Source organism: Drosophila simulans, chromosome X (genome assembly GCF_016746395.2).
Source record: "Drosophila simulans strain w501 chromosome X, Prin_Dsim_3.1, whole genome shotgun sequence".
Taxonomy (NCBI): domain Eukaryota; kingdom Metazoa; phylum Arthropoda; class Insecta; order Diptera; family Drosophilidae; genus Drosophila; species Drosophila simulans.
The window spans coordinates 8,484,231-8,499,114 of NC_052525.2; the positions used below are offsets into that span (position 1 = coordinate 8,484,231).

Consider the following 14,884-nt stretch of genomic DNA (forward strand, 5'->3'; position numbering starts at 1 on the left):
CTGTTGTTGTTTTTTGTTGTTGTTGGTGGTGCAATTGCTGGTACGATACGACTGGCAGACAATAAAGAGCATTTCATTTGAATAATGCGAAAACATTGCGCTAGACGCCCGCTGCCATTGTCTAGCAGCCCATAATTTCCACCCAAAACGCCAACCGCCCGACGACGATGCCTGCCTCCTGTGCTCTTTAAACTGCTCAACTGACATGCCGATTGCTTTTGTCTGCACACCTATATCTGTCAAACACACCTCCGTACACTCGAGTCTGATTGCCCCTTGATGGACAGGAGAGTTCAGCTCAGCTCAGCTCAGTTCAGTTCAGCTCAGTTCAGTTCAGGGGGAGGCAGTGGGTACATTTGGTCATCGGCAATCGTCGATGGGTCGATACCGCTTCACAGACCGGAGTCCTTGGACTGATGAACATGCGGGGAAACTGCAAAAAGAATTGAATCACAAAGCTGCTATCGGTAGTATCGATGCGTTTGATATTTGCTTGTCGATAGATATAAAATATAGATGAAATATGGCTAACTTAATAACTCCCTCATTTAAGTAACTAGATGGTGCCGTCAATTGAATAAACAGTTTACTATTTATGAAAATCGATTATTACGATAATTTTACAGTTTTCACAATTGGTTATCGATTGCATAGGCAGATGCAACGCTGACCAATTTCCTCGTAAGTATTCCAATTGGCGGTGCTTGCAGCGCACTCATTGTCGGACAGGTCGTAGATGCCTTTTTCAATCCAATTTGAAGACCTCCTTGTGTCTGCCGTTTTCTGGGGGTCCTTCCACTGCTGCATTTGTGCGCCGCTTTTGTGCCCAAACTTTGATGTGCCTCGCCTGAAAGTATGCCACATTGCCCGTGACGAGGAGATTATTGCTATTGTCGTATCAATTGGTAGCATTTACATGCGGCACGTTTTTCTCTATGTTGCTGAATAAATCACAGACCATATGGAACATGTTCGTATGAATAATTTGTGGACTGTATTGCTTGTGGGCTAAACGGGGTGGTCCCCCTTCGATGGCAAGGGGTCTCGTAATTGCTTTATAAAAAGCATGTTTTTGGGTCACCAAAAATTGCAGCATAATCGATTAAATTAGTAAACAAATCAATAAACATTTCCTCGGCCGATTGGCAACTAGTGTTAGACTACTAATTACCGTTTGGCATTAATTAAGTCGCTAGTTAGCAACTAAGTGGTGTTTGATGGCGTTTAAGGCAATATTTTCAAATGAATTTTTGAATAATAAATTAAACATAATGATATATCAAAAAATTTTTGTTTTAATCGAACGAATATAATTTTAAATTAATCAAAACATAAGTGTCCTCTGTTAAACACCCTTTTCCAGGGTATCTCGCATAGCCCTGAACATTTCGGGCAACAATCCCACATGGCTATCCACGCAGTTGCTGGTGCAACGTTCCATGCCATAATCGGATCCACTGAGGCGGCACTGCTGGATGCACTTCTCCAGGCGATTCTCAAAGTCGGATACACCCTGCTGCACGAAGCAGCGGGCTCGTGTCAAACGGATCTGGCAGCGGTCCACGCATCGCTCCACCGCCTCCGCATTCGCATCCGCATCCGCACAACAGGCGGTCGCACACCTGTGCATCTCGATCTGCAACTTGCGCAGATAGTCCCGATCCAGATCCTCCATGGCGGTCAGAATTGCGTTGTCAACGCGTTCGCGCGTCTCCTCCGAATTCGGATTGTCACAATCCATCTCGATAGTATAAATTGTATGGAAAATATAAAAGTCGGTTGTAATTCTCGTTACAGTTTTGTGACTGCTTTATTTGAGTTACGCAAAACGCAATGCTACTTTGATTTATCATTTCTATAGTTTTTTCCATGTAAATAATATATGAGCAGGAAATGGGGAACTCGCAGTGTTGAGTAAGTTAGGTCATGTTCTTGGCTTTTCTTAGGCAAATTTTTAAACTAAAGTCACGGCTTTGACATAAATCAGTGTGAAGCTATCTCTAATTGGGTTTGAGTTAATTTGTTTTTGCTGATAAGTGCACTACTGAAAGTGTATATAAGTAGAAGTTGGACAACGTACACTTGCAGTGTTTAAAAATGCAATACTTGCATATCTTTGGGCTCTTGGTCTTTTTGGCCGCTTATGGATCAACCCTTGAACGTCGTGATAGGGAATTTTACGGGATATCTAAGGAGCATGTTGGGCAGCTAACGAATATTGAAAATAAATGGGATTCTATGGAATTTGTACAACACAAGATATCCTTGAAGCAGCCACAGAGATATAACCGATTCAAACGTCAGTCCTTCACACCATTTGAAAGGCGTGTGATACGTTTACTACGTAAATTGGGCTTATTAAAAAGCGATGCTGAACGACTGTTGGATACCCTCGAAAAGGACAAGGATCTGTTACGAAGATTAAAGAAGTTACTCGACGAGGTGGACAGCGAACATGAGACCAAGGACTTCCTTGAAGATTTCTTCGATTTAGTTTTTTTCAACAAAATATAAGCAGCTTTGTTTCTGTTGTTCGGAATGATATTGATGATATTATTCTAACGTTCCATAACAATATTGCCGATTAAACCGATAAAAAGGTAGTAAATGAATGCCATAAAATCGTTTATTTAAATTATTTTAGATATTGCAAACAATCTGATTGCTAATAGCTAACAATGTCATTAGGATAATCGTTTGGATTATTCTAATCCCTCACTTCCTTCCACCCCCTCCCCGCCATCACCCTCCCGATAATTATCGATAGTTTTGGGCACTTGTGTTGGACCAACTTAAAACACCGCACAAATGATTGCCATAAATTTGATGGCAACAAACAACGACAACAACAAAGAGTAGCGCTGCCGCCCGCGCTTTCTCCGCAGTTCTCGCCATTTCTCCGCTCTACTTTCTCCGCTCCTCTCTCCACTCAGTAATGTGCCAACTGTTGAGTTTCCTTCCGCTTCCGAATGCGAGCGCGAAAGAGAGAGAGAGCGAGAGCGAGAGAGGGTGTGAGACAGAGACGGGGCGAGCGGGAGTGTGTGGGCGGTGGGTGGCAAAGGGTGAGGGAGTGAGAACGATACGGCCACTCGCTCGCTCGCTCGCTCTCGCTCTCTCTCCCTCCCTCCCTCTCGCTCTCTCGCCGGCATCGAGGGCTGCTTACAGGTGTTTATAGTACTTCGGCTTTTGCCGACCGCAGCCGAAGTTGCCGGCCGAGTGCTGGCCTCTCGCTCGCTCCCCTGCGTATGCTCAATAGCGCCCTCTCGCTCCCGGTCGCTTTATATTCCTGGCAATGCGTCGCCTTCGCATCAGTTTCATTTGAACGGTCGACGAGGCGCGTTGTGCTAGGAAGAAATAACTCATTTAAATAGCAGAACAGCCCAAGCTGGCCAAACATTTCAAAGCAAAATACCAAACTCTCTGGAACTCCCAAGTTCTTCAAAAACACCGACATCGCCCAAAACACAACAAAAACATCCCATACCATAAGAAAAACATAAACATACTGAAAAACTTACAATATCTAAATATAAAGTAACTATTTTTTTGATTGTGCTTCTAAGTGTTGTGCTAAAACTATATTAACTTGTACAAATATTCGAAAATATTCAAAGATATTCCAAAGTATTTACACAATACTTGATAAATAAGCTACGATACAAACTCAAAACTAACTGTAAAACTAAGATCCCGTTTTTGTGCTTTTTGAATCCTAACTGTTAACGTGTAAAAGCACGCAAAAATGTGCACGAAATTTTCACTTGACTCGAACGACTGAAAAGTGCGTTCCATTGAAATGAAAAACTGAAGCGGTAAACCGAAGCGGTAAATATGAAATGACTTATTCAAATTCATTGAAAAATTTCCTAGGAAAATTTGTTGATTAATTTCGTGATGGTGAGAGTTTATTTGTCGTGTGATTGTGAGCGTGTTTGTGTTGTGGTTTTCAGGAAACGTTTTTATATTTAGTCTTCAAATGGGGATTCCCAGATTTATTTAAAGTTTTAGCTAAAATTTGGGCAAATATTCGTAGTTTAGGAAAAGCTTCACAGAATTTTGTATGCTTCAGTTAATAGAATCTAAAATGGAAATTATCGAGAATTCGTTTCTGAGCTTGTTGTGTTGAATTTGATGAGTTTTTTTTGGAATATCTTAAATTAGAATTGCATTTTGTAGTTTATAAAAAGTTTCAAGATTCCACTGATGTGATGCTTGAATATATTATTATATATTTGAGTTTAAAACAGGAATTATTTGAAAATGGTAGAGCTGGAGCTCCAAAAATGTCTGTGCAACAATGAGTAATTTTGAATAAAATTCCTGCAATGTTTCGCTACGCTTTTCATTCAGTTTAAATTCAATTACCAACATTCCCATTGTCTCTGAGTGTCCCTCACTTCGAATGTCTGTGTGCCAATAAGATGATTTAATGAAAAATCGTCTGCAATTTCGGGTCGAAATTCGTTTTTTTTTGTGTGATCGCACGGCAAAACAAACTCGTTACGCATACGCCGTGTTGGCTTGAATTGTATTAAACGATGCCATTCATTGAAAATTGCTGGCCACAGCGAGCGGTTTAGGTTTTTAGGCCACTCTGTTTGAGGATTTTGGGTTCTCTTGTCGGCGGCCAGCCTCGTTAGCCGAACTTGTTGCCACATTCGCATCCGCACTGGCATCCGCGCTGGCATCCGCACCGACATCCGCACACGCATCCTTCGTACGTGTCCTTTTGCTAATCGCTGCGTTTAAGGAACTGCATGCTGGAGGATGTTGCAGCTCTTGTATTGGCGCGTGACCGGCTTTTCTCTGACATAAGAGCGCGAAATGGCGAAAATAACGTAATGACGAAAGGCGGCACTCTTGTGCGGTCGGCAATCTTTGATTTCCCATTTCCCCGGCAACAGGAAAATGCCAGACAACGTGGCGTATACGTGGCATTCCTGTTTGTGCTTCCGCACATTTGTTGTCCTCAAAAGTTTGCATTCAACGAAGGCACTTCGTCGCGGTAACCAAGTAAATATACAATTTAAATTTCAGCAAGGAAACTTTAAATTCATTTTTATAACCAATACGAAAAAATGTACATTTTAAATCACCAAAGTATAAACATGAAGACTGCGCGCATATTTGTAATAATAAATGTGTGTGCTTTGAAATTGTTTAAAGATTTTTTTTGCGACTTTGTTTGTTTCTGAAATAAAGAAATTGCTCCCCATTTGTCTTGCGTACATATAAAAATGCGATGTTTCAATTGTTGATCCATATTTTTATTTTTTTTTGTTTGCTCTTGTTTGCCTCACTTCACATAAAATATTCAATTTTCATTCCTTGTCGCTTTTTTATTCGTGAGCCAGGGGTGCTGCGCATATAAAATCCAATAAAAATACACATAAAAATTGAAAACAAAATAAAAAAAAAAGGAAAAAAAGAGAATGAAAAGATACCGCGGGCTATTTGACAGCAAAGAGTGGGGGAAACCCACGTATGCATCGCATTTTGATTGCAGATTGTATATCCATTGTAAAGGTGTTTCCTTTTGCCAAAAGCACCGTGTTAATTAATAGAAATTGCCATTTGAACATTTTTGGGGATTTCGATATCGAATGGGAATTGCATTGCAACCCAATTACCCAACCAGTGTGGTAATTTATTCACCGTTTTAACCCCCACAAATTTCCACCATCAATCATTGTTCTGTGTGGCAGCTTTGGTGGGGGAGGTGTATTGATAACATGGCTTTGGGGGGCATTTGGCTAAATAAATATTATGATGGAAAATATCAGAACGACAGCGGTGGAATGAAGTCCTACCTGATGGCATTTTAAGTGGAAAACAATGTTGCCGCACGCATCTAGATTCCAGTTGGATCAGTTGCATTGTTATCGTATCGCCGATACGGTTTTATATGCGAATCCATCGGGATTACTTCGAGTGCGATGCTATTAATCAAAATTTTTGAAAGCTAATCCTGCAGCTTGGCTTTCGTTTAAAAGAGTTTAAACCATGCCAACTTCTTGCCTTAATGTTTTTATAAAGTTCAATGCGATAGTGCCAAAATTGTTTTAGCTAAGCAAACAAAAAGATGAAATTACCTTGATTGGGGTTAGTACGTACTTCCATTTTTAAGACAGCAGCTCTGTTTCAGGATGGTGTACACAAAATGTGATTAACTAGAATTTGAATACGATGCTGACAGTCCAAACATGGCAGCCACTTTATCCCTACTTTGCTTGCTTTCACATCTCAAGTTTAACCCATTGTTGGTTCTTGGTTGGTTTTCGTACTTTTTCTGCTTTTTTCTGCTTTTTTTCTTTCTTTTTTTTTTCATTTTGCCGGAGAAGGGATAAATTGGGGGCGTGGAATCCAATGTTGAAGTGTTGGCATTGCAGGTGGAAAATCAAGGGGCTTTTCGTGTGCGTTCGGGGCAAGAGTTAAGTGATTGCTGCTTCTGTGTTTTAGCTGGCTGAGCTTTTAGCCTGTCAGGGAGCTGAGTCTCCGGCCAATTGGGGTTTTGTTTTTCGCTCTTTTGTTTATCCATCGTTGGTCTTATGCTGCTGCTGCTCCGAAGAAAACAGACAGACAGACAGACAGAGAGACAGTCGGAGAACTGACAGTTGTCGGTGGGTAAACATTCGGCCAAATAGTAGTATACCGCCCCCCAGTTTTCGGCCTGGCTATTTATGTTCTTGTCAAGACGGCGGCGGCGGCGGCGGCACACATGGCGTATGCTCGATACGTATGCGCAACATTAAAGCCAAGTTATGAGTCTTTAACAGGCCATGGCAACAGCATTAATAGCAACAGCAGTGCCAACGGCAACAGCCAAAGGATCGAATCGTAGCGAACGGGGCCCAAAGTAACCAAGTCGCCTGAAACATAGCAACCGTCGCCCGTAATAACTAACGTAGTTTGCCTAAGCAATTTGGCACTTGTGCGCTTTATGGCGCCCACTGGTGCACCCTGCACAGTGGTACCAAACAGCCGAAAGTGCCATCAATCATATATCGTCCAACGCTTGGGGATTACAAGTTGTTTCAACTAAAGGAAGTGCCTCACATTCAAGGTAGCAAAGTGCATTTAGTTTTGAAATCGCTTGAAACATGCTCACATATTGAAGTTACAAATATAAAGTATTATCAAATGTGATAATGAAATCTATATCTTACTTATTTCCTTAATTTTGGAAGCTTTATCTCAGTACTCGTACATTTTTGCCCTTAATACTTCACTATAAATGGCGAGTACACCTTATTCACTTGCCATTCACTGTTCATCCGCTAAGCAGCTGGCGAAGAGGAGTCATCCACAACAGGGACAGGAAACCCCTCAAGCGGGTGGAGGAGGAGGTTCTAAGGAGCTGAAGGACGGGGGCGGAGATATCCAGGCGAACCAGGACGACACGGCACATGTGCTTAACTGCCAGCATGGGGCTGACGTCTGATATATTTGCATGCAGAAGTGTTGTCACTGTAACGACTGGTGTTGTTGTATCCCCAACTGCCTGCCAATGATAAATGCAAATAGGTGCAGACATATAGGGGCTATTCGCAAAATCAAAGGACCTGGGAGGGATGTGGGCGACATTACGCATACGCCATGTGTTCGATGCTGGAGCATCTCGCATCTAGCATCCAACAGCTTGCTGCTCGAATCTCGACTGCAATCTGCAACTGATTGAGTGAATCCACTAATCGGCGCTGCTCAAACGATTGCCAAACATTGTTGCGAGTGCAAACATTTCTTGTTGCGAACCCACGGAGCAAGTTTCCCAGTGGAAAAAGGTGCTTCATTTCCACCACGACAGCTGTCAACGCTTTTGGTTTCGGTTAGCAGACAACAAACAAAAGCCACAAAACACCCGAACTCACTGAAATTTTGACAAACTGCAGTGGCTAAAAGCAACTGAAAGCAACTGTGGAAGCCGCAAGAACCAAAAAAGGGGCGGGAAAAAGTGAAATAAAATAAGGCACCACCCACTATCCCCATTTTATTGTTATTGTTATTTACACTGGAGTCATTGACACGCGCCGCGTTGTTCTTTTTGTGGTTTCTGACCCAAGAAAATGTGGAAATTTGTTCGGGGAAAATGGGTTGGGAAAGTCCGAACTAATAAAGCCAACTATTCGGGGCTTTTATTTGCCCATTTGTGCGTTGTAAATGGGGGCCACTTGCGGTTCGCAGGCAACTCAGCACACAAAGGGTTATTCAAATTGAAGAATAGATTTTTAATAAACTTTCACGAAAGTTTCCAGGCAAAAGAACACGATATCAAATACTGATAAATGTGGTTACTCCATGTTAAAGCTTTCAAATACTTTACTACAAAGGCTGTGGTTGCTTGTTAAAGGTTTCATTTTAAATCACTGCAACATATAAAATTCAACTGAATTGAGCACTAAACGTCTTTAAGTTGTTTTTATTTTATTACCACCAAACGATTTTCACGCATGAAAATCCGCATGAAAAAGGATGATGGATCGACCGACCTCCATTGATGTGAAAGTCAGTGGGGTTGGGAGCTGAAAATGATTGGTGGAAGGTAAATGGTAGCATCTGCAGCTTCGATGGCAGACGAAACAAACGAAAATGCGAAAATGTGTCGGGATTTTTGCATATTTTCATCAAAGCAATTTCTATGCACATGTGTCCCATGTCTTTGGCGCTCTGTCGTCGTGCATAGGGGTCTTAATTGCATGGCCATACTCACACGTTCACATCAGCACACACACACATAGACACACGCACACTCACACACTCATACAAACACATACGCACACTTGACCTTTGCTTCTTTGCTTAGATGGCATGAATAATTGAAGTAGAAGTGTACAGTGGAGTTTAATCAGGAAATGTGCCCTAAAGAATGCTAAATTAATTAGTGAATATGATTTGAAGCTGAAAATTACAAAATAAAAAATAATAAATTTATAAATTAATTATAAATAAAAAAAAGCAGGTATTTTACGCTTAGTATTGGGGCAAACCATTTCTTTTTTTTTTTTCTTGGCTCTATTTGCTTGCCCAGCACTGTGCGCTGCGTCCATGGTCCAGTTGCAGACCATGTGCTCGTGCTCCTGGCTTAACCCTTGTTGTCCAACGCAGTGAGATCTCCTTGCATGGGGCTTAAGCACACGACGAGACACTTGGCCACGTTGACAGCTCATAAAATTTGCATATAAACTGCTTAGCCAGATAAGACTGTTTTCTGTTCTCTGTTCTCTGCTTTCGGCTGCTTCTCGCATTCCGCTTCAACTTCTGCTTTTCCGATTTTCCCTGTCCGGCCTTGACCACCCACCCTTCCACCCCACCCCCTCCTTCATACCCTTTTGTCAGGCCGGAACTTTGCTAATTAGTCGTAATGCAGATGCATATTGCATTGCAATTTACTTGAATTGGTTTAAGAAATTTTCCTTTCCGCTTTAACAAATGCAAGAGGCAACGAAATAAATTGTAGTTCACATAATTTGATGCGAAAAGTTTGAAAGTGTTTTATTAGCTTGTTTGCAAATTGATTTAAAGTTCGAAAAGGGGTTAAAATAATATTGAATAACAAAAACAAAAAAAAACATGAAACTTGCCGCCTGTAATTTTTAATTATTCCATAACCTTTTGCTGTGGCTTAAATAACGCAACAATTTTTTTATGCAAATAACTTTAAGGGCCAAGTTTCAGCATGAATATTCATATCGATGCAGGGGGCCGCATTTTCCGACCAAACTTATTCAATATCTTTCGTTGAACTTTTCATTCACTAGCTTTATTATTTACACAGCACTTGTTTATTTTTATTTCTTGAGCAGCAGAAGCCACTTAAATTTGCAGCCCGAGTTCGTTCAAGTTGCAATTGCAACAGCAGACGCATTCAACGATCAGTGTGGGAAAATGGATTTTTCCTCCACCCAATTCCCAAGGACACATTTCATAAATCTGGCCATAAATAGGCTAAAGCTTAGTCACACTCGTCCAGCATTTCTCCCACTTAATGTCGTCACAAATTCGCTTCGATTCGATTCCTTTCTGCCCGTTTTTTTTTGGCCATCTATCAAAGGACGCTAACTGGAGGACAGCTGTGACTGCTGTTTACTTTTGCAGTTGTTTTACCAGCTAGCCACTATTAAGGCCGGGCTAACAGCCCTAACAGAGGGGGCGTGGCACTTGGCTTAGTGGGTGGTCGTCGCATATAAAGCGAAAAAGATTTACGAGGCATTGAACTCGTTCTTTTTCACTTTTTGCTCTCGGTTTTATTTTTCTCCTCTTATCTGTCGCAAGATTATTTTTTTTTATTTGGCTGGACGTTTGCTTTTCTAATGGCAACACAGTTGATGATTTGATTTATTTTCGCCTATGAAACAACACTCGGTTTTTGATATAATATTACTAATAACAGCTATGCTTGTTAAGTACATGAAGTGCTTTTTGTTCAAATCAAATTATATTTAAATATGAGCTAATATTATGATAATCGGATATATTTTGTGGTTTTTTTTTCATTACAATTACCAATTCATAGCTAATATTTCATAGAACCACATTTTGGATCCAATGCCAATAGGTTTTGATTTCAATTTAAATCGTTTATTTTTTGACCGCAAAAATCTAGGCAAGCACCTTCTCCCCTGCATCCAAATTGAGCACTTTCATCTAGCCCGAACCCAAATAAAATGTGTAAAAACAAATTGAAACATAAAAATAAACAGCAAGTTGTTGGGTGGGAGAGGCATTCAATTCCCTTTTTACGACTGTTACCCGATGCCAACTTTGTTCGCCAAATAGTTCAGTTGAACTTTGGGGCATCCTTTTCGACGGAAAAAGAAAAGCGGGGGAAAAAAAAGGGAAAATATAGAAGAGAAGGGGGAAAATGTGGGGAAAACTCGGGCTGTGGACCATTGTCAATGCCAAGGCAAAAGAAAATAATGACAAATGTGAGTTTTATTTTAATGTGTGTAACATTCGGGGGCGTCATGCTGAGCATCACGATGATGCTGATGATGATGATGATGAGCTGCGTTCATTGACCGCCGTTTTGAGTCTGGCAAAACATTGCTCATACGACATGTTGCACGACCCACAAACGAAAAAAGTATGCAAATTAATGATTATGATGAGCACTTGGCGAGCTCTCAATGAAAATTTATATATGCCTCAATGGGCTTCAATATAACCATAGATGTTTATATGCAGATGTGGCAAACTTTTGTCCTGATTTACGTTTGTCTAATGACATTTTTGTTGCCACGCTCGAATTTTGTTGATCCCTATCTGCTCTTTGGTAAATTGAAAATGCGGCATGGAAAACTTGCAAGGCTGTAAGGTTGCAAGGTTGCAAGGTTGCTGGTGCCTGCGGCAACTTTTTCTAATTAAAAGACTCCAAGTTGACAAAGTGCATTTCTGTTGGCCACATACATACATATTTGTCTTGGTAGCAAACTTTGATTGGTTTGGGATCGACTGATATTCGAATTTAATAACTAGCAAAAGCTCGAAATGAAAATGGTTATTTGCTTACATACACTCAAAGTCACTTAGATGTTATGTGAGCAAACAGCTTAAGTCAGCTTACATATGTTATTTTAGTGCTTTGATGCAATAAAAAATTGCATCAGAAAATTTTATGTGATTTTTTGAATTTTAATTCAAAATATTTTTTACTTTTAATAAGACATTAATGAGGCTTTATTTCCATTTTTTTTGCGTTGTTTTTATTATAAAATTAGTATTTATTTAGCATAGCTTGTAATCTATCAACTTGCCGTTGACCATTTGACCGTTTGAACTTTTCCATTTGGATAGTTTGTAATCGTTTTGCGGACCAGGCTATATGCACATAGTTAAATTGTTTTAATGACGCCTGGGGTCTATTAAATGCCCGAAATGCCCATGTGTGTTAAAATCGACATTAATTATCGTTTGTGGGAGCAGCGAGGGGGGTGGGGGGGTTGGTTTGGTTGGTAGGAAATTGCAGCGAGATTTGTGAGAACTTGTTGCCTTTAATCTTCGCACGCTCAATAAATTGGCACGAAAATCGCTCGCTTTTCTCAACTTTCGCATGTTTTTTCCCTGGCTACACGAAAAACGTACGAAAATTGAAAACCCGAAATTGCGAAAAACGCTTCAGTGACAAAAATCCAATTAAATATTATGCAAGGCACAAATTCTCGTCTGCAATTGATTAGTAAAAGAGCAAAGTATTACAAATATGCAAAAATGACAAAGCTGGCAAAAAAAAATAAAAAATATATAATAAAAAAAATAGGGCTTGGAGAAATAATTTTAAATTAATAAACACAACTGCAGGGCAGCATCGAATCGAATTTAAATTGAAAACCAAACACGAATATCTTTGCGAAATTGGTCGCAAAACAACGCCGCCAGGTGTTTAAAATGTGACGTGATTAGATCCGAAACACAGATAGATAAACACGGAATGCCAAACAGTTTGTACGATGTCTATAGTATGGCTATACTATAACTATACTCGTATTATGGCTCTTAAAAGATCACATTCGAGGGGAGCCAAGATGTTTATTTTTAGGCAAAACAATGCAGACAGATCGCTTCGATTGCGGCTAGATGATGGATGATGGATGGATTGGTCGATTGGTGGATTGCTCGATTGCTGGATTGGTGGGGCAACTGCCTGCCATGACGATGGAAATGAAAATGATGAAAATGGGGGGAAAATATATCGGAAAATGCGAAGGCAAACGGATTGAGGGCGGCGGCAAATGTGTGACGTCTTGTGAGCGGCATTAATTGTTATTGGATCAATAATTCGGAATAACAAAATCGCATTGCGGGAATGTTTTCATTCGGTGGGGAAAAAAGATTGCGGATTAATTGCCAAAATCAAACGAGAAAATCGAATCAGCACAATTATTTTCCACCAAAAAACATTACTCTAATTAAAGGCTGCTGAAAATAACACGATTTGAAACCATTATAAACGTAGCTCTATTTTAAAACCTATTTAATATGAATAATATTCCAAAACAATTGGAAAATAAGTGAACATTTAACATTGACAAATTAGCGTTAAAACGATTCTCAATTAATAACAGCTAAGGCATAAATTTGGCCATAATAAAAAATGATAAATTATATGGCATTGCGGAATTTTCTTTCGTTTGGCAAAATAATTGCCAAATCGCGCAAGCAAAAATATTTCACCCCAAGATGTATTGTAATTGCTGGCTGTGTAGAATAATATTTATAATTTATTCCTTCGCCCGCCTCTTTGATTTGTCAATATTTATCGAACATTTTCCATTTTCTCGCCACATTCGAATATTGCATTCGCTACCGAAAATTCCAATGGCTTGAGGTAAATGAAAAAGCCAATCGCTATTATCAGCAAAAATGGGCAAACAATACTAAATCTGGTCCAATTAGCTGGCAATCTCTGGGATTGTTTATTATTATTTAAAGTGTCGTCGTGTCGCATTGTTGATTGTTCAAACAGAGTACAACTTGCCATTCGGCAAATAGAATTAAGAGACAAGACAGGGCTTACTGTACTGTGCACAGTGATCCCAAGTTTCCCAGACTCATTGTTGCCACAAATTGCTACCCTTGTTCTTGTACTTGTTATTGTTTTTGTTTTTCCGTCTGCTGCCGGCGAGGGGGGTGGGGAGGGGCGGAGCGGGGGAAAAAGTGCGGGGAAAGTATGGCGATGGAAAAGGCATTGAAAGCCACGAGCTTACTTGTTAATCACAACATCCAAAGCCAAACAGACAAAGTGCAATAACTGCAAATGGTTGGAGATGGCCAGAAATGCTACACTTGAAACAAAAATGAATAGAATTCAGTTATATAAAATGTATCTGCACTAATCTATGTATCTCAAAGTGCAATTTCCTCACTTTGATCTGCTGTTTTTCTTGAAGTTTCTCCTTTTGGATTGATTGCTGGGCCCACGAGGGGGGTTGGCACAACAATGCTTGTTACAAATATTTGCATCATCAATTTTGCTGCGTCGTCAATAAACAGAAAAGCGAGAAAGTTGCCAGCAGAAGCACTGGGGGCGGACCATTGGTGGGGGCGTGGCCGAGACGGCGTTGACGACGATGCTAAAAATAACAAAGTGCAGCACTTGAGCCGCAAATATGACAGCCTGGATAACAGCGGCGACAGCCGCCACGGTGGCAAGGATAAGCATAAGGATAAGGATAACGCCAAGACCAACAATAGTACATATAGTGTGGTAGTAGCACAGTTTGTACGGCGAATATGCCGACGAATCCGGCGCGGTGGAAGGAAAATGGCGTTAAGTTGACGCTGACGAATGCGACATCGCCATCGCCAAAAGTGAACCGCAAATACTTCAGAATGCATTAGGGTTGCCACGCGCTCTAATGGTGGAATTCACAAGGCTTTCAGTCGCTTGCGCTTAGCTGTCCCTCGGTGGATTTCAGTCAGTCTCGCAGGGTTGTCATGTTTTAGCGTAAAGCATTTGATAGTTTTATGGTTGATGGCTTAAGCGTTACATAAAGTTGTTATCATTAGGATAAATCAAATAAATGGCGACAGAATAGAGCGTATTAAGGGTTGCCACGTCGGCTTAGGAAGCAATTTAAATCATTTCTGCACACTTTGCGAACAAACTTTTTCGACAAGAACTTGTCGTATTTCTGTCACACAGTTAAACTGCAAAATTCCTATAAATAAACGCCTTTACCCGGATCCCATTTGAGTTTCCAACTTTTCCGCGTGACTATCTAATTATCCTTGCGTCGCTTAGCACCCACACAGCTCTCAGCTCTCAGCGCTCAGCTCTCCGATTTATCTTTGGCGGCAAAAATGTCAACTTGAGCAAATTATTCGCCTGCTGCGAATGCTGCGATTTGCACCGCCAGCCTTGGCCAGATCTTCGTGGTCAGCGTTTAGT

The 14,884-nt window shown here is 40.6% G+C and overlaps 3 protein-coding genes and 1 long non-coding RNA gene across 13 annotated transcripts in view; 2 read left to right on the top strand and 2 right to left on the bottom strand.

Annotated features, from left to right (window-relative positions):
- The window catches only part of LOC6725491 (eye-specific diacylglycerol kinase), a 110,819-nt gene that overhangs the window by 14,739 nt on the left and 81,196 nt on the right, over window positions 1–14,884 (top strand). The gene's annotated exons all lie outside the window — the stretch shown is intronic.
- The window catches only part of LOC27209327, a 118,420-nt gene that overhangs the window by 1,739 nt on the left and 101,797 nt on the right, over window positions 1–14,884 (bottom strand). The window contains exon 3 of one of the 5 annotated variants that reach the window (XR_006542062.1): window positions 250–847. The exons of the other annotated variants lie outside the window; for them this stretch is intronic. This is a non-coding gene — a long non-coding RNA (uncharacterized LOC27209327). The remainder of the gene's footprint in view (window positions 1–249; window positions 848–14,884) is intronic. 5 annotated transcript variants of the gene reach the window in all.
- On the bottom strand, window positions 1,299–1,842 carry LOC27206356 (protein FAM136A). The gene has a single exon (XM_039296904.2). It carries the CDS (start codon window positions 1,739–1,741, stop codon window positions 1,346–1,348), a length of 396 nt encoding a protein of 131 aa, XP_039152838.1. The 5' UTR covers window positions 1,742–1,842; the 3' UTR covers window positions 1,299–1,345.
- Window positions 2,008–14,884, top strand: part of LOC27208307 — a 64,790-nt gene continuing 51,913 nt past the window's right edge. Inside the window, exon 1 of the mRNA XM_016183908.3 lies at window positions 2,008–3,825. Coding sequence (XP_016038611.1) covers window positions 2,098–2,514 — 417 coding nt within the window. The 5' untranslated portion in view covers window positions 2,008–2,097 and the 3' untranslated portion in view covers window positions 2,515–3,825. The remainder of the gene's footprint in view (window positions 3,826–14,884) is intronic.

Coding starts and splice junctions, on each gene's coding strand:
- LOC27206356 (XM_039296904.2), bottom strand. CDS start 1,741: ATGGATTGTGACAATCCGAATTCGGAGGAGACGCGCGAACGCGTTGAC.